The following is a 23,387-nucleotide window of genomic DNA, read 5'->3' as shown; positions in this document are numbered from 1 at the left end:
ATTACACATGCGAAATCAATCAAGAGTGAATAAATTTTTTTACACCGAAATAGTTTCAAAATTTTATGTTTAAATATAAAATTTTGTTAAGTTTGTTAAAATGCTAAATGGCAGTTTGGTATCGAGGCTATATGCCAAAATTGGAAGTTGTCTGCTCACTGCTCAGAAAGTTTACTTATCGGTGAATTGTTACGATTGGTATGCGGTTTATTTAAAACCTCTTTTTACAGTTTTGTGCCGGGAAATCTTTGACTCAGTTTTTTTTTGAATATGTCAACTGTTGAAAAATGTATTCAAAATACAGACTCAGCAGGCATTCTGTGGTACCTTGGTCTACTAGTTTTTTGTTGGATTTCATTTAAACTGCTTAGGTCATTATGGCGAGGACTATATACATGCATTTTAGCCGATTTGCTTGGAGCTACTGTAGATTGGAAGAAACTTGGGAAATGGGCCAGTGAGTATGTTTGTGATTATTTAACGTCAGAAAATGTTTACCATTACATACATACTGTACAAGTTTAAAGTAGTTAAATGTGTTGCATTTTCTGAATAATATTAAACACCGAAAACAAACTTACGCAGAAAACTAGCTTAGAATAATATCTTAGGGTGAATAGTTTTATTTCTTTTAGGATTTTTTTTCTCTCGTGATTGATATATATTATAACAAATATGTGCTGTATAATTAATGGCATTTAACAAAGTAAAAAGTGAACTATTGGTTTATGATTAATAACCTCAAGTACATTTTATACCTAATGTAGTGTGTTTAAAAGTTAAATTTTTATGTGAATGATTGATAGAATGCTAAGTCGGTGACGTAGTTTAAGCTTTTTGTTTCTAAAATTGTTGTAAGTTTGTTTTGTTTCTAAAATTGTTGTAAGTTTGTTTTGTTTCTAAAATTGTATAAAAGTTGAAAATTTACATTTAAATTTTCCAATTCTATCGTCTGCTCATTTTTTCCCCAAATCACCTTGGTTACTACAATCATTTCATGTATCTTGATAACAAAACAGATTGTTATATCTAAATTTAAAAGTTTTCAATAGAGAAATCACTAAATTTTTTGTTATATTAACACAGGATTTGTTCTAATGATTTATTCACCAGTTATATTGGGATAAAATTTTATTATTTTGTATCGTAACCAGGGTAACTTCACTTTTAGTTTTGATTATTTAATTCCTATATCATTTTTGATCTCTATATGAATTCGATAAACGTTTTTCGCTTAAGAGATTATTTAATATCAGTGATAAAAGTTGATTTCTATTGATTTATACTAATTTACTAAAGACATATTTGAAATCGAAAATGATTTGAACTTATGAATAACTGAACTGAGTTCTGTACCGCTCAAGAATCTTAAACATATTAAAATAAACATAGTTAATCTAAAATTTGCAGTGTGATTGTAATAGCTAATAGGAATAAAATCTTTATAATTTAAGTTTCTTGCAACAATGAATTGAATAAGTTGTGAATTATTCTTAAAACTAACTATTTGAAGATCATAAATTATGAATATTTTTTCCAAAGTCTAAATTCCCTAAACAATAGGGATTGTTTCATTGTGTTGGGGCTTTGAAATTCGTATTAAGAAGTACCAGCCTTAGATAAATTTAGGAAGCCCTAAAAATAACATGAGCGTTTGCTTGTTAAAGTATCTAAGATTCAGAGCTCGGTACAGTATGTATAATAAAAGGAACACTTAAATCATTTTTAATGTGATTGAATTTGTTCTTTAAGATGCGATCTTTGGGGGTTTAAAGGTAGATCTTAAATGGTGCAGTCAGTATCCTAAGTAAATAAATCAATTACGAAAACCATACTTTTTCAGTTGGATCATACCTTTTTTTATTAATGCATTCAGATTTATTAATGATTGATAAGAATTGAATTTTGCGGTACATCAATGCTTACCTTATTTTAAAATCCTTGTATCAGTAAATAGCAAAGTCCAAAATGTGATCAAAATCGATTTAATAGTTTCTGAGAAATAAATCTTTAAGAAAATTCTACATTTTTTTCTTATTTTCATATTTTTATCATGTAATAAATATTAATTACAATAACCGTGGAAAACTAAAGAGTGAGGAAGCTGAAGTTTCTAAAAAGTTTTAGAGGTTAAGAGAATTTTTCTTTCTTCAAAAAAGCAGTTGATAATTAGTATAATAACAATAATTAGAACTTACTTGGGACTTGATAGATATTGTGATGAATTCAAGTCATATTGTGGAACCAATGGCAAGTCTCAATTTTGATATTTATTTTCTCGAGTATTTAATTTGTAATAAATTATAATTTGGTAGAAGTTTCCACTGAGGAAATATTAAAGATCTCTTGAAATACAGAAATTTAAATTCTGCAAAGAATATTTGTTAAAAAATGTAGCTTTAGAAGGGAAGGGAATATGCCCCTCTAATTTATAAAATGTGAGAGGGATAATTCTCCCTCTGTCCCCTAAGTTACACAGTTCCTGAATAATTGTTTAAAATTTTTTTTTTCTTTTGAGATATTTTTTGGTGTACAGTATTGTAGCTGTGTTAAGATTTTTATTAAATTTGTTTAAATAGTTCCACAGATGTAGAAAAATATTCTAACTCTGTTTAGAAGAAATTTGGGTCTGTTAACGGACCCTTCACAAAATATATTTTAAGGAAAACGGACCATTCACAAAATAATTTTTTTAATCGGACCCTTCACAAATTTGTTTATCTTCATTATTGTTTTGTTAATCAAATAAACCCTTCCCGGGGGAGAAAAAAAAAGTTTTCCTAAGTTTAAATTCCAAATGTAGTATTCTAAGAAAATATTTCTACTTTTACAAACGCATTCTTATTAATATTAAATCATAATTTTTTGAAAAAAAGATGAATCATTGACCAATTTATATTTATTCATAAAATTAATTAATAGAATATTATGCAAATAAAAATTAATTTCTGCCAATTTTTTAAATAAAATATTATAAATTTAAGAATTGTTTGAGTTTACTTAATGCGTAACACATTAAAAGTGATACATTACTGAGTTGTGTTATTTAAGATATGTCAATTGAAATTATTAAAAATGTGAGTGATTTTGTTTCCATTATTCTTCCGAAATGAATATTCTGTGTTGAGCAGTATAGGCTTAATACCAAATATTTGTATGTTACATGTCTAATTTAGTAGCAGCTATTGTTGATCAGAATCTTGTTACAATTTTAAAACAATTTAAATAATTGTTTTTCAATTTAAAAACTTCTTGAAAAATTTTTTAGCAATTTTTGCAATAACAGGACCCTATTTGCACAAATTGACAGAAGCAGGACCCTGGTTGAAAGAATATGACTTAACGCTTATTTTATATTCACAAATTATGAGTAGTTTTTTCACAATTTTACTAAAACAGGACCTTTCACAAAATGTCTGGACAGACCCCAGATAGTCTACCCCTCCAAAATATAGAATTACTTGGTGGTGTGTCAACAACAATATTTAGAACGAAAGGTATTCAGGTGTTTTGTTTTTTATTTGGCGCTCTATTTTATAGATCCTAACTTATAGAACTATTACTGCGGATAAAAAGAGATCATAAATTTTAAAATCATAAATTTATGTTATGCATAATTCGACTGCTCAAATTTTCAGCATTTTGAGGCATGTGTTGGAAAAGGAAATAATTTAGGAGCTATAATTATACCATGTGACAGTAAGTCAATCATTTAATTAAAACAATGAAAACATGAAAAATTCAAACATAAAATGCATTTTAATTTAATAATAAATATTTTATGGTAAACTAATGTGGTTTTCGGATTAAAAATAATTTTGTCACCATGTTTTTTTTTTCCTGAAATTTTTTATTTTTAGATTAAACGTTTCCTAAATTTACCGTCACTTGTGCTTTACTTGAATTTTAAATTTACATTCCTAGTTTTTATTTCAAATTGTCTTAATTCGAAAAAAAAATGTACACGGAATTCTGCCCTGCAATCCTTAATTAGTCCTTTATCCTTAATTAGCAAGAATGTCATTAAAAATTTCCGTTTAAAAGAGGAAAAAAAGAATATTTTTGTTTAGAGATTTTTCAAGGTTAAAATGGATTTTGAAACATAAATGTTTCATTAACCTTTTAAAAAAAAAAAATCCTGCTATATTTTTACATTTTTATTTTAGAGATTTGATCCATGTTTAAGTAAACTAGTAAACTTTAATCCATCCTTGAGAGAAGAAATTTTAAAGCCATTATTGCGTGAAAAAAACGATGGAATTCCAGTTAAAGATGAACTGAGTGGTGTTATTTCAAAGATTTATTTATTTATTATTCTTTTTTTTTTTGCAGCGTATTTCAGGTTTCAACACGTTTTTTTTTTTAATTTTTTTTCTTAACATATTTGCATTTAACACTGTGTTTAACGGAATTAACTATCTTTTTGGCAATTTTTAACAATGCAGGCTCTTTCTTATTTCCCCTCTTATTGCAGTAATCATGAAGTAAAATATATTTTGTTTAATTTTTCCTTTTTTTAAAAATTAAATCTTTCAACTGAATTTCTTAAAATAAATTATTTTAATAATGTACTGCTAGATTATTAAAGCAAGATCCCGTCTTCGTCTCAAAGACCACCAGTTAAAAAAAAATTTATTTCATGTCCACATAATCTTTTAGCTGTATTTCGTTATTTAGAGATCAAATGGCTATTTCTGTGTTATTATTCTGTCTAGTGTAAGTGGGTATAGATCGTTTTGTAAGATCTGAAGGTTCGTGTCAAATATCAGCTGCTGCTGCACACATGTTTAAATATTTGAAAGTCAGATACAAACTTTAAAACGGCTTCTCTTTTAGTGGGAGGCAAATTTATTTTTGATATCGTGAAGTTGAAAAAATAAGTGTCCCTTACTTAAAAATGTTTAAGATATTTTAAAGTTTATTCTTTTTCATTACCGATAGCGTATGAAAAATTTTGTCGTTCATAAAATTGAAAATGCGTTTCAGGGCTTGGTCTAGAACAGGGTGCATAGCGTTTTTAAAAACTACTTAAAGGTGGATATTTGAAAGCCCTTTAAGGTGCTTTTTTCATTGGGTGTTTTTAAAAAGTGCTTAATTTTCTCCTTTTGAAAATGAGATTTTTTTTCTTTACCTTGTCGATTTTCGTCACTGAAGTGTGCTTTTCACATTGTTCTATTCGAAGTTATTCACAATTCATTCAACCACAGTCGATTTCGGTGTGCCGTTGGTCCATAGCGTATAAAAACACCAATCATTTTACATGTTTGATGAAATACTTGCGAGTCCGCATGTGCATATACTGAGCTGGGTTCGGTGAGATTATTGCACTCTCATGTGCAACTCTGCTGCATTTTGCAAGACATTCTCAATTTCAGACATCATTTTTCACCCTCTGATATCGAAACGAAAAATCTGTCAAGCATTATAAATGGCTAATATAATCAAGAAAAGAGTTAGTCAGAAACTTGTTATTTTTATCATGATCAATGTTAAGTCTTTGAAAATTATTTTGCATTTTGTTAATGTATATAGTGCTTAAAAAGTACTTAAAAGGTGCTTATTTTACGTTGAAAGATTTGGTTTTATGTATATAGCATACCTGACAAATTTCACTCTTTCTGAGAATGAATTTTCCAAGTGGTAGTAAAACAATTACCGAAAATCAACCTTACTCAAAAATATATTTATATTTTGACTAGGTTAAAATTCGCTGTCGTTAAAATTAGTATGCTTTTATATATTTGTTGTAATTATTTAAACGTAGTGGTGGTCAAACAACGTAGTGGTGGTCAAACTTATTTATAATTATCATTATAATTCAAAAATTTTAATAACATGACATGAGTTTTGGTACCACTTTAAATACGAAATTAAAATCTTCCGGAAAAACCGGAAGAGTTGGCAGGTATGTATAGTGCTTAAAAATATTTTTTGAATGCTTAAAAAGTAGTTAAAAGGTTCTGATTTTTTTTTTTTTTTTTTTTAAAGATTTGGCTACGCACCCTGTAGAAATGCGGCGGCACTTGACACAGAACTGTCAGGGGTCCCCTGGTTGTTATTTTAAATAAAATTTACCTGGTTAATAATGAAGTGTTTTTAAATTACTTATAAGTAAATTACGACATATTAATAGATTTGAGCTTTTATCTATATCAATCTTTGTTAACTCATAATTCTGATAAACAATTCTTAAAGAAAAAAAAAACAAAGAAATTCTTTGTAATGTTTGGGAGACCCCCAGAAATGAGGGGGCCCTAGTCCTGGGTCTCTCTGTCTTTATGATAAATCAGGCACTGATGCGCTCATCATTTCCTAAGAAAATAGTGAAAATCATCTCTGCTAGACTTTTTCTCATTAAATTTTTTATTGATATATTTCCAATTTCGACTTAATTATATTTTCTAGTTAAAATAAATTTCTTTGTGATCATATTTTTGGTACAAAAATAAGCAAATTTTCAAATTTATTGTAGGATAACAAATCGTTTTAAGTAAATATGATTTCTCAATGTCTGTTACTTCATTTTCTAATTCATTAGAACATTTTTAAAACGTTATTTTCGTTCGTTAAATTCAAACTGATTTTAATCGCGTCAATTTTTTTCTCAGTTTAATCAAGAGATACTAACTTTTTTTTGACAAGAGTGTGTATTGTTTAAAAGTACATAGTTACCTTGACCTCATTCTGACTCTTACCTTTAATGAATATGACAGCTGAAGTTGACGGCTACATTTTCCTGCTTCAAGCTAAGGATACTTGTGCTTTCTTATTTAGTTATGTTTTTAAGGAAAGTTTTCTAATTATTTCCTTATTTTTTTTATATGCAACTTTACTGTACAGCTCATTGAGGAAACTGGAAGTATTTATGAACTTATTCTATATAGATCAGACTATCGCATAAAGTGAGCCAATTACCTGGGGGAAAAAATCAATAATTTTTATCTCTTTCTTATTTTCAACTTTAAGGAATTTATGTCTCTAATAATTTACGAAAATTTTCTTTATTGGTTTGAAATATTAATGGGAACTTGTTGAGATTTTTAATTATTGAGTGAGGACCAATTGTAAGGTCTGATTGCTTAAAAATTTCAGCGATTTTACAGATTGATTGGAAAACGGTACTCTGCATGCATATAGTTTTAGAATCCTGATCCTCTTTAGATAAGAAAAGGGATCTTTATTCTACGACCTTCATGCTAACGAACGGATAATTATATAAAGGCAATTTCCTCATGTTTTAAGGAACTAATATAGAAACATTTTTTGTTTAATTTTATTCTAGTAAATTTTTTCAATAGAAGTTAGCAACCAAAGTTTAGGGCGGTAAGCAATTTTAAAACTTTTCTTAGTTATAAGAGTACTGAAAAAGTTTTAAAAATATAGAATTTGGTTCACATTTTCACTTTAAAACACTATAGAACACATTTTTATGAATCAAATAAAACGAAAAATTATCTAAAATAATAGTTACTTAATGAGCGTGATTAGTGAAAAGTGACAAACCATAATAATCATAATCTTAATCATAATTGTGGTTTGCAATTCTTACCACGGATTGAAACTTTGCATTTATTTCGCTTTGAGCGATTTAATTGGAGCTTTAATAACTAAACTGAAATAGACTTATTTTTAAATTTTAATCTTCGAACTCCGAAAATTGAGAATAAAATTTAAGAATAATCCCCAAGGATTCGTATAACAGCTGAAAATGTATAACCATTCTAACTTGACGGAAATTTTTATCTACTCTTGTGTCTAAACTTTTGGGGCAAGTAAAATTTACATTTTATTATTTTTTCCCGATTTAATTTAGCTATAGCTTTTCTTTTTCTTCGAATCGTTTCATATCTGTTTATTACACTTACAGTGCAATTGAGGAAAACTCCACACTATTTTGAAATTTATATGAGAATTCCAAGTGTACCTAAAATTTCAGTTGCACATTGTATAAACAAAATGCATGTTAAATTTTTATATGATTAGTTCCACGTTGATGTGATTTGGCGATTTCCCCGGGCAATTTGAACTCACTCAACTGATGAAACAGGAAGATATGTTCGGTGAATTTTAATTATCTTCAAAACGTGTTTCGACTGATTGAGTCTTCCGATTCTCAACACCTTATGTCTTCCGATGTTAAACACGCGTGTATTTCACGTTTTTTTATCTATCAAAAGGATGAACAAAAGGATATATTTAGAAAAAGATGATTGCTTTGATAGAGGAAAGAACTATTTTTAATCTCTGAGTAATGCATTTTCAGATATTTCGAGAGGGAGATATCGATTATTTATTGATTTTATATTGAGTACGGAATTCATGGGTAATGTAAAATTAATCGATTAATTAAAGCTAAGATATCGTCAAGTTTACGCTAATCAAAAATGCTTAACTTTGTACATTTTAAAAATTCGCTTTTAAATATTAAAGTAGATAATTCGAAACGTATTTGACTTGATTTGTTCTAATTTTATTTTATTCAAATCGATTGTTTCACCTACCGCTTTTTTGTAAAATTAAAATGGCTATATCAGTTTTGCTGAATTTATTTTGCATTTTTTTTTTTTTTTTTAATTTAGCATTTTTCTACTGCTTTGTGCAATAAAATGTCCATATCTCAGTTGTTGAAATTGATATACATTTTCTTAAACTTAAAAAATAGTTTTCGAATTGATTGAATAAGTGGATGGAGGTTCCAAGTGACATTAAGTTGCTTTAAATTACGTATTCGATGCTTTGATTTGTGTATTGGAAAATTTAGAGCTAGCTTTACCTTTACTTCTCGCCTGTAAGGTTCCGATTGGCGAAATCTCCAATCCTTAACTATTAACTATTTTGGAATGAAAAAATTTTGGTTTTGCAATTTTACCTTACGTCAAATACGTTTTCCTATATTTTCAAAATTCTTGCGTTGATTTTCTGCTGGATTCTAACCTAATATCATCACTTACTTTAAAGCTAAAGTAATGTCTTCTGGAAACAAATTTGAAATTCAAGCAAAATGGAACTGCAGTTCACAATTACATTAATTTTATTAAATAAGAATGTTATGTAAGAAGTTTTATTAATTAAGAATGTTCCCTAAATTTCTAAAACTCGTGAATTGAATTACTATATTATTTATACTTAACGATTTTAACTTTTCCTGCGTTATAGTTTATTTTTCTAAACTAATTATTTCAAGTATTGATTAAAGAATTATTATTAAATAAAGAATAATGACATCACGTGTCAATTATGAACTGCATCGTTCGAAATGTTCTCAGTCAAATGAAAATTTACATTTCAAATGTTAAAGAAATTTGGAGTGCGCTCCAAAAGCTCTATGTCGTGGAGCTCACCCAGTAATTTTCCAAAATTCTAAAGCAGTAAAGCACATTCAATTTATGTTATCAAATAAATTTATTTAATCATGAATTAAATCATATGAATTAAATGATAAACTCAAAAATTGAAAAAATTTGGAGCTGGCTCCTAAAGCTCCGTGCCTTGGAATAGGCCCAATGTTAAATTTTTTATTATGCCATCATGCTCTCAGTAAAATTTTCTACACACCTTAGTAGTTTCAGGTTTCCAAATCTTTTATCTTACTTTACTGCGTAAAGATTAACATTATGTAAACATGAACACCCAAAATAAAATTAGTAATGAAGAAGGGGCTTTAATAATTAATGCGCCTATCTGGATACCTGCAAGTGACGCTCTAGATCCTGATTTGTTGCTAAAACGTGGCATTGGTTTACGTTAGCAGCTGTTCTTTCCATTCTATTTCGAGTAAGCCAAGCCCATCACAGAGATGTCAACTGCTCCGGACACGCCAAAGTAATTTAAAAAAAAAAAAACGGTAAATAACTACAAAGTAAATTTTGTAATTATTTGACTATTTTTGCTTGCTTTTTAAAAGATATAGCATGACTAATGCACCATAAAGTGGTAAATTATATAAACCTACGAATTGTTTAGAAATAGTGGTGGATAAAAATCTACTAAATTGAATTTATTAAAGCAAGAATCACAATTGATAAACTGCCACTTGAAAATCTATATTTGCTGTCCGGAGCAAGTTGGCATCTCTGCCATCAAGTATCAATTAAGTGACTCATTCTGTATTCTTTCACAAAGATTTCAATTCTTTCATTATATATTTCTTACTTAACACAACGACAGGCACAAAGCCACGTAGAGCATAAACAAACTTATTATGCATCAAAGTTGCCAGATACACAAAACAAAAATATATCAAGGTTAGCATAAAATACATAAACAAATAATAAATCTAAGCTAAGTAAAGACGTAGATAAGAAAGAATTATATTTCAACAAATTCGATGTTCGATACTAAGCTGTATTTAATTAACTTCACGTTAATTAACATTCTAACTTATGTGGAGAAATTTAACTCAACATTAACACGCCATTTTGCTTATAAACAATTAGCTGTCGCGTACGTCATAGGTTACTTATGTGGGCATCTGTAATCTTCTTCTTGAAGTGCGGGTACCCAATTGTGATACTCGTGCTAGGATGAATTAGAGTCCTAGTTTTGAAATAGGAAATGAATTATTAATACTAGTAAGATCATTCACTTTTTAGAATGAATTTTGATCTTAGATTTTGACTGATATTGTCGATGAGAAAACAAAGGAAAAAGTACAAATAAATTAAAATCTCTTTATGGTCGTCTTCAAGGAAATACTTAGTTCTAAAACTAATTACTTGTTTATTAATATGGCGCAAACCAAGGTTATTTATCCTGTGCAATTATCTGTATTGCCTAACGCATTTTTTTTAAATTGTGAAGCTAACTACTTAAAATACTTAAGCCAATTAGTAAGCCAATTGTCTATTGTGTTCAACAGAGCTATAAAATAGTTCGTTGGTCCCACCGTTTTAAGCGATTCTAAATACGTGATTTGTATATTTAATTTTGAGGTTTAATAATTCTGCTGTAAAAATTTTGTTTTTTATGCATAGTTTGGGGGTCTTCAAATATTACTTGAGCATATTGGAAATTTTGGATTTCCCTCTGCAAAAATAAGCAAAACACAAACCCCTCACATGCTTATGTAGAAAAGTTCCAACAACCCTCTTCCCAGTTTTCGCTTTAACTTAGACTTTTTGGGTAGTTATTAAGTTTTAGAAAAAAATTCAATTAAAAAGATGCAATTTTTCATTAAGAGTTTAGGTTCTAATTCTTTTTTGTAAAGTTTTGAATCGAATATTTTATCTAAATCTTTTGGGTTTTTCATTTGGGTTCAAAACTATTGACCTGTGAAACTCTTCTAAGAACTTTTTCTCCAATTTTTATTCCACATTAGAAATTATTCTACCAGTAATTTTTTCGTTAAATATTTTATTTTGCTCATTTTAAGAAAATTTTGATTCATACCCCTCCTTTTTGTCTGTAAAAATAAGTAAATCACACCCCGTTATGTGCTTACGTAATATTTGGACTGCCCTATTTGAAAAATATTGTAATACATATGATATTTTTATTCTTCCGTCTGCTTTGATTTTTTATTTTAAATTAAATAAATGAATAGAAAACATTTACTATAAAAGGTATTGTTCATTTTTACAGCTAGTTTTTGAAAATTTAACTACCAAAATGTATCCAAAAGTTAATATATTTTAATAATTTAAATTCATATTTAGAATTTCTGCTATAGTTGAATAAAATTACCTTTCGAGTTAAAAGATTTCTCCTGCAAGTGTGCTGATTTTCTTTCTTTCAATTTCGATTTCATGGATTTTGACAAATATTTTTAAACTGCCTGCTCTTCGTTTTAATAAGATTTCTTCGACGAAAGATAAAAAGGTTGAAACTTTCATACGAAGAATCATGATTAGTCTTCGCCTTTACATTTTATTAATTTTTAATGATCGGAGTCTATTTTTGGCACCAGAAAAGCTCTATTACACTACACGCCCACTAGAAAAAAAAGAAAATCACTTTAAGTCATTGTTTTGATGTTCTTATTACCCATTGACGAAATGGGTGTTGTTTTGGGCTTGATGGCGTGCGCATCTTAGTTAGACGTCATCACACTTCTCAACTGTGTTCAAGAGTAATAGTAAACAGCGCGGATGCGTCGTCATTGCTGCTGTTTGATATTTTTTTTAGAATTCTTTTTCTTTTTTTCACTTTTAATTTTATTTTATTCTGATTTCACGAACTAAGTGTCAATGGTTCAAAATGGTGACTTAAAATTTGCTAATTAATTAAAGCAAACTATATTTTTAAGGTACAAAATCAGGCACAAAATGCTTTCTTTCTCTAAATAAACGTATCTTTTTTCGACGGATTGGATTTGTGACTATCAGAATAGGAGGGAGGGAATCGCAGTCTGGGAAATATTGTCCCGTAATAAATAGTAGTTATTAAATGTAAATAACTAACTATTCAAAATTATTTTGTTCATTGCGTATTATCTTTGGATAAGCAAATTGGGTGCAAAAATTTTTGGATTCACCTAATTTTCCGAGGTATGGTCGAAATACGCAAAAAGTGTAAGTTACTTTTCGAAGGCCAAACTGCCAACCGCTCTTTGACTAAACTATTGAGACCATATTTTCTAGACTGCGAATTCAGCAGTCAAAGGTTCAAATCCGTCGAAAAAAAGGTACGTTCATTCAGCGAAAGAACATTTTTTGTGTTTGATTTCGTAACCTAAAATATCGTCTGCACTAATTAATTAGCTTATTTGAGGACATGCCATCTATTTGAACCAATAAGATAGGCTAGTTCGTGAAAATAAATTAATTAAAAATAGTCAATTGAGTGACNAAGTATTCTTGAATAGTACTATAGATATAAATAGATCTGTTTATGACGAACCAAGCACTTAGTCCCTAATATTTTAACCGGTATGACAAGGCCAAACTTCAGTTATGTACCATTGAATGAGAGGACCAATTGAACTTGATTACTGATTAATCTTCCTTTGTTTAAATTGAAGAGTCAAACAATATTATTAAAACATTATACTTTTAAAAACAAATATTCTCTAGTATATTTAATTATCAATATGTTATTAGTTCTATGTTTATTTTACCTCTTAGGTATTGTTCAGATAAAATTGTGACATAATTTGAGTAAAAAGGTTTTGGACAGTTTTGGACAAAGGGGTTTTGGACAGGACGGTTTAAACCAGGGTTTAAACCGTGGATTAATCCATTCTGTCCTAAACCTTGCCAACCCTGCTTTTAATTATATATAGTATACTATAAGTATATATACAGTGTATATGTTATAGAATAAAAATTTATCCCAATAGAATTGGAACTCTATAGAATAAAATTTTATCCCCATACAATTGAAACTGTATAAAATAAAATTTTATCCCAATAGAATCAAATCTCTATAGAATAACATTTTTACCCAGAAATTTTTTCTTCTATAGCGTTCTAATTCTATTGAGATAAAAATCGAAACTCAATGGAATAAGATTTTATCCCAATAGAATTGGAACTCTATAGATGAAATTTTATCACAATCCTATCAGAACTCCATAGAATAAAATTTTTTATCCCTATCTAAACGGAAACTAAATTTGTGAAAACACAATGAAATTTTTTTAGATAATTTATTTGAATAATTTAAAATTTTAATGTAACAATTTATAATCAAGAAACAAAATAAAAATTGTGAAAAATCATGATGTGGGAGAGGAAAGTTAGCCGGAGATGAACTATATTTTTTATTCGTTTCTGTTTTTATCATTATTCTTACATAATTTTTTTTTCTAGTTGTAACAGGTTCTACTGATGGTATAGGTAAAGCATATGCAAAAGCAGTAAGTATGGAGTTTTTGAGATTTTTGTAAATAACTTTTTATGAGTGTATAACAGTAATAAGAAATTTCATTTTATTTTACAGCTAGCAAAAAAAGGTTTTAATATAGTTTTAATTAGCCGCACATTTGAAAAGTTGGAGACTGTAGCTCAAGAAATAGGTAGGAGACAATAGTTTATTATAAATATAATATTATTACTAATTTTTTTTTTCTCTTTAAATTTCAAAATTTTTTCTACAATTTTTTTTTCTTGAAGCTTATATAAAATTCATTGTTCAGAATTACTTTTTCATTTAAAATGATATAACGTGTTAAGCCTTTTCTGATCTTTCAATAAGTTGCATTGTTACAATAAAAACCAGTTTCTCCCTATTTAAAAATGTGTTAAACGCTACTTTCTCAAAAGTTATCCGTTAAAATTTCATACATTTTTGTCAGATTTTAAGTAATCTTTGGGTTAAGTAATCTTAGTACTTATTTCTGAAAATGTAATTCTAAAATATTGATTCATTCGAATTAAAAAAAATCCAATAATTTTATAATACTTATAAGACAAGACTTTCCAAGTATTTGAGCCCAAGGTGTTTACTAAATAAAATTCATAATTTAGGTTTTCAAATTTATAATATGTTTATTAAAGCCTTGTATTTCTATTTTATCAAAAAAGCATTATAATTTTATAATAAATCCAATCTTTTAAAAAATACAAAATCAGTCTATTTTATATCAACCAAGACTATTATCATGTTATATTCATAATACTAATCCTGTTTATTTACATGTTTTGACAATTTGTTCATTCATATTTCTCTAAAAAGTGTTTCCTTGTACACAGGGTGCTCTCACTGCCTCGAATATATATTTTTAGAATGCATTAATGTTTATGGAAATTAATATTTAAACAAGGAAAAAATAAACCCTATCAAACGCATCATTAAAAGGAAGGCAACACTAAAATATTAAAATCCTGTTTGATTACCAGAATGTAGTGAGAAATGAAAAGAAATTATTAGCAAAAAACAACCTACAAATTTCTTCGAGCAATCAAACTGGTTTTAATTTTTTTCATGCTTAATTTACCAATATATTTTAAATTTATAAATATTACTATGATTCACTCCCTTTTTCATTATATTTATTAGTCTCTTTTACAAAAAAATGTTTTAGTTTTATAAAAATACGATCACTAAAATAATAAATGTGCAACATAATTCCATGCAATTTTTTTTTACACAGTTTATGTTTTTAAGAAACCAATTCAAATAAATTCCTAAATTTTATCACATAATCGCTAAATAATTTAGATTGAAGGTACTTTTAGTCCTTATAATTATTTCGATATAACTAGTAAAGAAAAAAGAAATTGAGATATTACCTGGAAAATTCTCATTTCACATATTTCTACACCTTTGCAAAATGCTTGTATCCCCTATTCTGATGAACTATTGTATTTTTTAAGATGATCCCTAAAGTGATTATTTTTTTTCTAACTAATAAGAGATATTATGTAATTTTTTAATATCTCGATTCTATATCACATGGTTAATCAAATTTTTTTTCTCCAGAGAAATCATATTCTGTGAAAACTAAAGTTGTTGCTGTTGATTTTACAAAAGATGTGGATATTTACGATATTATTAGACGAGAAATTGAAGATTTGGACATTGGTGTTTTAGGTAATTATTCAAAAAAAAAAATTTTTTAATATAATTTTTATGCTTAACTGGTGAGTACTTTTTCAATATAGCGTCTATTACCAAATTCTGATCCATATTATAATTTAATTTTTAATTTATCTCTTTATTACTTGGAGGAAAAATAATGTATGGATATTTCAATATTACAGTAGGGAACCGATTATCCGGAACGATCGGGACCATCGCTATTCCGGATAACTGATTTTTCCGGTTTTCTGAATCGATACAAAAAACCGTTTTTTTTATTGTTAAACCCAACTAAAAAAATACAAAAATAGTTGGAAATAATCTTAAAAAGAAGAAAAAACGATGAAGTAATACATTAATGATTATTTCCAAAATGATGGTAAGGTAAACATCTTTAAAAAAAAAAGAAAAATCCTAAAATCTTATGAGAAAAAAAACTTTTTTTTTAAAAAAATGGCGGGAAAATTTATCGAATTTCGTTCCGTTTTTTTGGTTTTCCGGTTTTATGATTTTCGGATAACTGGTTCTGTACTGTATTATGCTAATAATTATGAAACAAAATTTCACATTTTAAATTAATAAAAATATAAACTTATAATTTATTTCCCAGTTTTGATTGTAAAAAGCAAACTTTCGGTTGAACTCCAAGTTTGTTAAGGTAATTGTGAATGTTATAACTTAGAAAAGACTACTTTTAAGATATTTAATTAGAGGAATGAAAATTTCCATCGTTTTATCTTTAATAATCTTAAAATAATTTTTATATCTGACATGTGCAATAACTAGTCTAATTATGATTTTTATTTTTTTTGCATGTACATAAATTACAATTTATTAGAATATTTGTAATTGTAATTTACATTGAAACGACAACTTAAAAGAGCTGTTATAAACATTGAAAATTGGTTATTAGGGAAACATATTTCTTTATCAAAGAATTCAGTTATTTTATTTTGATTTGCAAAGCGCGATCGGAAATACCAATGCAGTATTTTATAAATGCTTGTCCTTTTCATAATTTGTTCAATATATTTTTTTGTAGATATACTATAGTTCGTTTTAAAAAATGACATTTCACTTGAAATTATTTCAAAAAGGCAATCAATTATTAAATAAATTAGGAATTATAGGTTGGACCTAAATATAATTTGAGGTTTCAAAAAATTCACCACTAGTTATAAAAAGTACTCCTATTTAACTCTATCGTAACACCATTTGGGAACCGCAGCTGTAGAGAGTAATTATAGTCTATTATTATAATAAAAGTTGAGTGTCAAGTTTATTTCAGTGAATATAGTTTTTCTTCACCATTTACAATTAGAGTAGTTATCAACAAAATATCTATTTAAAAGTGTTAAATTTAACGTATTTGGAGTGGTTTATGATAAAAATTAAAAAATTTTTTTTCATTTTGTTAGAATTTTGAGAAGAAGATAATCAGAGTTTTTAGAATAATTTAAATACTGCCTTGTGTTGTATAGCTTTATTTATTTATTTTTTTTTATGAAAAAAAATCTGATTTGAAAGTTAGATCTTTTTATTAAATTTTTCCTTACTAATGTATGAAAAAATTATTTTCAGTTAACAACATTGGGATGAGTTATAAATATGCTGAGTATTTGACAAAGATTGTGGATGGAGTGCAGGTATTTTAATTATGATAATTTATTTAAATATTTAAAGATAATTATTTCTTAATAACAGGGTGCTCAGCGTTTTTAAAAAGTGCTTATTTTCGACTTTCAAAAGCCCTTAAAGGTTCTTTTTTTCATTGGGTGCTTATAACTGAAAAATGTGTTAACAGTTTTGAAGGGCATNATAACAGGGTGCTCAGCGTTTTTAAAAAGTGCTTATTTTCGACTTTCAAAAGCCCTTAAAGGTTCTTTTTTCATTGGGTGCTTTTAAAAAGTGCTTAATTTTCCCTTTTTCAAAATGAGATTTTTCCTTTACTATGTTGATTTTCGCTTCGAATTATTAAAAAAGACACAGTTCACATTGTTCTATTCAACGTTTTCACTATTAATTTAAACCCAATCAATCTACTTCGGTGTATTATCAGTCCGTAGCTTATGAAAACGCCATTCGCTTTACATGATTCAAAATTTCATGATTTTTGACAATTGTCAAAAACAATGCCAAAAGTTTTTTTCTTCTTTTGACATGACGTTGTTAAAACAAGATAAAATCGTCAATTGTCAAAAACTTTCCAACCCTGCCTATTTATGATATTTTTTTAAAGTGCTTAAAAATATTTTTTGAGTGCTTGAAAAGTACTTGTTTTTTGTTGTGTAATTTGGCTATGCACCCTGATTAATCTTAATAAAGTTGTGGATTATTTTCACTTTTTATTCTATTAGGGTTAACGAATAAAAGTGAAGGGACAGTATTACATAATTTTCATCCTATTTAAAGTACATCCTAATAACAAAAGATCTATATGTTTTAAACATATTAATTCCCCCCTTTTCTTTCAGTTTAGTGATGATTGCGTAAAAGCTAATATCACATCATGTACTAGAGTAAGTTCTCCTGATTTTTTCTTTTTATTTAAATAAAACACTTTTAATTTCATGATATGATTGCAATCTTATAAAAATTTATTTTTTTCCAGATGACTATGCTTGTATTGCCAGTTATGGAGAAACTTGGCAAGGGTGTTATCTTAAATGTTTCATCCTTAAGTGCTTTATCACCTATGCCACTTTTAAGTTTATATAGTGCCACTAAGGTAAAGTGTTTCATAGAGTCTAGATAGTTTTATTCACAGTTCTAAAATTGGATAAATTTTTTTTAAAACAAAGATGAATATTAATTAGATAATATGCATATTATTTATTATAATTTTATTACCAAAACTCAGATTTGAACAATCCAAAAAAAATTCTTAAAATGTCCCTAAAAACAAACAAACTCATATGTAATTAAACATAACTTTCAATCTGAAAAAATATTTCCTTTTAAAATTTAAATATTAAAATACAAATTTTGAGAGAAATCGTGTTACAATTTTTATTAAAGTTTAAGTAAGTGTTAAATTGGGGAAAAATTACACAAAAAAAAAAAAAAATACCAAAANCACTGTCTCAAAAAAAAAAAAAAAAAATACCAAAATTGTAGGAGACATTAAGAGAAAGTATGAAAAAAAAACTGTAAAAAAAATTAGATGTATGGTAAATAAATATACCTTAAAATCTCTCAACATGCCTCAAAGAGAACCCAAAAATGAACGTTATCGAAATATGGCTGATATTTACTGCCAAAATTCTGATATAAGATATTCAGTTATGGATTTCTTAAATCAGAGTTAAGAAATTTATAATTTGATCTTCTTTGAGTTCGAATAATTCTTTTCTTTTTATTATTATCTTACCTGTTTTATTTAATTTGGTTCTACTTTGTTGATAGATTTCTGGGTAATGTAAAATGGCAAATACAATTTATTTTAGCATTTTAGTTACCCAGGGAATTTAAAGAAAATATCACAAAACAAACAATTTTTAAACATTGAATTGGTTAAGGGTATTTATATTTTTAAAAAAATACTTATCTTTCATATTTTTGTTTCATTCTATTCTTAAATACTGCATCCAACTTATTTTAAAACGATTTCATTATTTTAAGCCTACTTAATGTTTGAATTCTGTGCAATATAGCAAATAACCCTACTGTCAATTTTTAAAGACTTAGATATTTTGATATTCAATAGTTATATACATTAGCGAGACTATTTTAAAATTAAATTTTCTATTGTACCTGTATGAAAGTATTGTTTTACTTTTAAAATTAAGTCAATTTTTTGTGTTGTAATTTTACTATTGTAAGTATAAAATAATTCATCTTCTTATTTATTAGGTATATGTTAAGTTTTTGACTGAAGCTGTGCATGACGAATATAAATCCAAAGGAATTATAATTCAGGTGATTATTTTTGTGAACTTTCAATTTTTACTTGCACAAAATTTCGTAAGCCTAGCTTAAATATTTATGGAGATATAGACATTTTTTTAAAAAAACTAATTTTTTTATCTTGTTTTTTGCTGTAACTTTGAAAATATTCAATAAAATTGTTAGAGCAATTTAAATTTTTAAATTTAATTAATAAAATTTTTGCTTTCAAATGTGAGAAAAACTATTTTAAAACTGCGAAAGATATGAGTAATTAAAGTAGTTATTTTATACTGCGCGTGCGTCATATAAAATAAGATTCACTACTAAAATTAAGAATTTTTTTTCTTAATTTTGTCGTAAATCTTATTTGGCAACTAATAAAAAACAAGTCCTATTTGAATATCTTAAGAAGTTTCCAATTTTTTAAGTAGTTTTCATATTTTTTAAAAGAATGCTCAAGATGATAAGGGGTTTTCCACATATTTCATTTTGTACAATTGAACAAGATTTATTAAAAATGACTCCGGCATTGTTCGGGATCATCTAAAGGTATATTTTTTTCGCCTGTTTTCTTTCCTCATTAAATCAGATTTTAGTGTATGAACGTTTATTGTCAGGGATTATCATTTGTTACATTCTGTTTTATGATACAAAATAATGTTTGTAGGAAAACCCATATAATTTTAAGCTTCCTTTTAAAAAATACGAAAACTACTTGAAACTTTTAAGATATTCAAATCATACTTTTTTCATTAGTTGCCAAATACAATTCATTACAAGATTAAGATTTTTTTTGTAAAAATTGTTTTCGTGTAAGTGCAGTATAAAAGAACTACTTTAATTGCACATATCTCACACAGTTTTGAAGGAATTTTTCTCCAAGTTTAAAGCAGATAATTTTGTAATAAATTTTAAATTGTGTTTCATTTTATTGAATATTGTTAAAGTTTTAGCAAAAAACCTTAGACAAAAAAATTTGTTTTTATAAAAATGTTCACATTTCTATAAATATTTAAGCCAGGCTTATGAAATTCTGTGTAATTATTGCATATAGTACTAAAAAAAACTGTCACAAATCTACTGCTACATTTTATAGTATAGGGTGGTGAAAAATATTATTTTCATTTTGTAATTTGTTGCTGGTCTCTCAAACCTATACTTCATTGATATGTATGAGAAATCGAATGATCTAAACACTTCTGAAGTTATAAAATAATTTTATAAGTATTTCTGGAGAAATATGAAAAAATGTATTAGTGTAGAACCGTTTCTGTTATTTTGTCCTCCCCCTTTATATTTAAATAATTGTGCAACAGACTATTTGGAAGTGTTATTTCTGACTTTCAATGTCACAAATTGATTCATATTCTTACTTGATGTATGTATCAATCATTACTTACTGCATAAACTGTGTTGAAGTGTCTCATTTATCTGCAAACTATTTGATATACTTTGCAGATAATCTTTTTATTATATTATTTCGTTATTCAACATAAGTGTTTTTATAATTGTACAAGATTTCATAGTGGTAGTGTGGTGTGGCAAGTTAATTTTTTCCATGTCAAATTGAGAATCCGTTCCCCCTTTTCTCAGTTCTTAAGTTGCTATTTCGAAGCAAAACTGATAAAAAATATAATAGTTATAAAAATATTAAAATGTAATAAATTTTTAAAAAATTTTGTTGGAAACAGTGAAAAAACAGCTCTAATTTTATATGCAGTTACATATTTTAGCTTTCAAAATACTGATTAAAAAAAAAGCCTGATATGTTTGAATCGACATAAGATTTTAGTTCTAAACAAATTAACACTACACATTTTTAGAATTTTTGTTGAAAATGAAGTAAAACAATTATTATTAGGCACTGCAAATAAATATTAAAATGCAATATAGTTTTTTGAAAATGAAATGTTTTTAAGTATATCCTAATGTGTATGTAATAACATTTGAATTTGTACACTTTATTATTTTACTCTTTTTGTATTTGAATTGCATTCATTTTCTTAATTTATGTTCTAGGCTGTACTACCTGGTTTTGTTTCAACCAATATGTCTAAAATGCGACCAAGTTTCACAACTTGCACACCTGAAGCTTTTGTTAAATGGGCTATGAAGTCAGTTGGAGTGGAAATGAGGACGTATGGCTATCCTGTCCATAAACTTCAGGTGAAAGAATTTAAATTTATTCCAGACTCTTATCTATCATGTTTTAAAACCAATTTTAAAATAATAGTTATTTAAATATTTCATTATTATAACTTTCAATTAAGGTCAAAGTTCATATTTTTTTCCATTATGTTTATTTGGAAATGTGTTCTAGCACTTTTAATCTTGACACTAAACAGGTAGAATCTGATTGCTGTCTTGTACAAAAAAAAAATCTGTTTTTCTCTACACTGTTCAAAAGAAAAATGCTGATAGCCAGGCTATCTAGCTTGATATTTTCACTATTTTTTGATACAATCTTCTGACTTTTGATATTGTTTATTTTGCAGGGATATATTCAAGAAGCTCTGATCCAGTATTTACCCGAGAGCCTTAATCTTTCAATTGGACACAGCATGATGCAGGGAATAAGAAAGAAATATTACAAAAAGTTTGGCTTAACTGATAAAGAAAAATAATAATGTTCAACTTCTTTTTCGTATATGTTATTTCATCACTCTTTTTTTTTATTTGTTAAATCTTATAACACAATGCTGGTACATTCCGAACAAAGTTCTTTTTCTGGTATACTGTCATTGAAACTTAGGAAATAAAGGTTTTGTAAGAAATTTATTTTCTTTTATTTCTCAGAAATAACACCGTGACTACCACTACTTCTTAAAGGGTGGGTTACATTATGACCACCCTCCATCTATAACAATGGGCTTGCCCAGGTTTTCATGGGGCACATTAGGACCCATAATATTCATAGAACAATCCCTGACGTCTGTAAGCTACTTGAACATAGTTGCAGACCAGGTTCACCCATTCATGGCAACAGTTTTTCCTGCGGGGGATGGTGTTTACCAACAGGATAATGCACCATGTCATAAGGCAGGGGTGATTGTGAGGCCAAGTCAAAATTCCGGAAAATTTCTTGAGTTAAAAAAAAATAAGTTTAAATTGAAAAAAAATTTAAACAAGGTTTTTTTCCTATATTTCTTAGTTTACTTAAAATATATTTAAAATTTTACACATACCTATACCATATACACATACCTATGATGACCTGGAGAAGTAATTAAAATTTACAAATATCTCTTTCTTTCTTGAGTTTATGATTATAACAACTATTTACTGATAAAAAAAGGAATATTAATCATGAATATAAGCTTATAAAGTATCTCTCTGGCTCTCCCTTACAAACAAATAAAATAAACTGTGTTTTTAAGTTCCACCTTTGAAAATTTGATTTCCGGAAACTTCTGTGATAAATGATATTTTGAAACGTCTGGACCTTCGATCTCCGGAAACTTCCAGATCACTGCTAGCGAAAATTCCGGAAATCCGGATTTTTTCCGGAGCACAATCACCGCTGATAAGGATTGAATCATCGAAAGACATTCCAGTGACTTTCAAGTCATGTCTTGGCCCCCAAATTCACCTGACCTTAATCCAATAGAGCATTTGTGGTCCTACTTGGAAAACCAAATTCGTGCCGCCACGCTACCCCCTCGCAATGTGAGGGAATGGTACCAGATACCTCAGATTACGTATCAGCACCTTGTGAAATCAATGCCACGGCGGGTGCTAGCAGTTTTGAGGGCTAAAGGTGGTCTTACATGTTATTAGCAGGGTGGTCATAATGTAATGGCTCTTCGGTGTATATTATATAGTTCACCTCCAGCAGTAGTCGCAGAGTTTACTACTCGCGATAGAAAGGTACAGATGAAACATTCTAGCAGTTTTCGCTTGCAGTCGGTAAAAGAAAATAATTTTGATTGACAGTTTTGCTAGTGATGATGGGCCATACATATAAAGATGCAGTTGCTACATCATTACAATTTAAAATGTTGAGTGTGAAAATGAGGATATTTTTTTTCTAACTTTGATTT

General features: G+C 27.7%; 1 protein-coding gene across 1 annotated transcript; it reads left to right on the top strand.

The window, feature by feature from the left end:
• The first annotated feature begins 117 nt into the window (after window positions 1-117).
• On the top strand, window positions 118-22,121 carry LOC107453848 (very-long-chain 3-oxoacyl-CoA reductase-B). Its single transcript, XM_043047718.2, has 10 exons — window positions 118-457; window positions 13,749-13,795; window positions 13,879-13,954; window positions 15,361-15,471; window positions 17,041-17,105; window positions 17,934-17,978; window positions 18,071-18,187; window positions 19,312-19,377; window positions 21,367-21,513; window positions 21,843-22,121. Exons 1-10 carry the CDS (start codon window positions 271-273, stop codon window positions 21,969-21,971), a joined length of 990 nt encoding a protein of 329 aa, XP_042903652.1. The 5' UTR covers window positions 118-270; the 3' UTR covers window positions 21,972-22,121.
• Window positions 22,122-23,387: the final 1,266 nt, after the last annotated feature.

The sequence above is a fragment of the Parasteatoda tepidariorum genome, chromosome 4, assembly GCF_043381705.1.
Source record: "Parasteatoda tepidariorum isolate YZ-2023 chromosome 4, CAS_Ptep_4.0, whole genome shotgun sequence".
NCBI classification, from domain to species: Eukaryota; Metazoa; Arthropoda; class Arachnida; order Araneae; family Theridiidae; genus Parasteatoda; species Parasteatoda tepidariorum.
The sequence above is the reverse complement of the archived record's forward strand: the minus strand, read 5'-3'. Positions and strand labels throughout refer to the sequence as shown.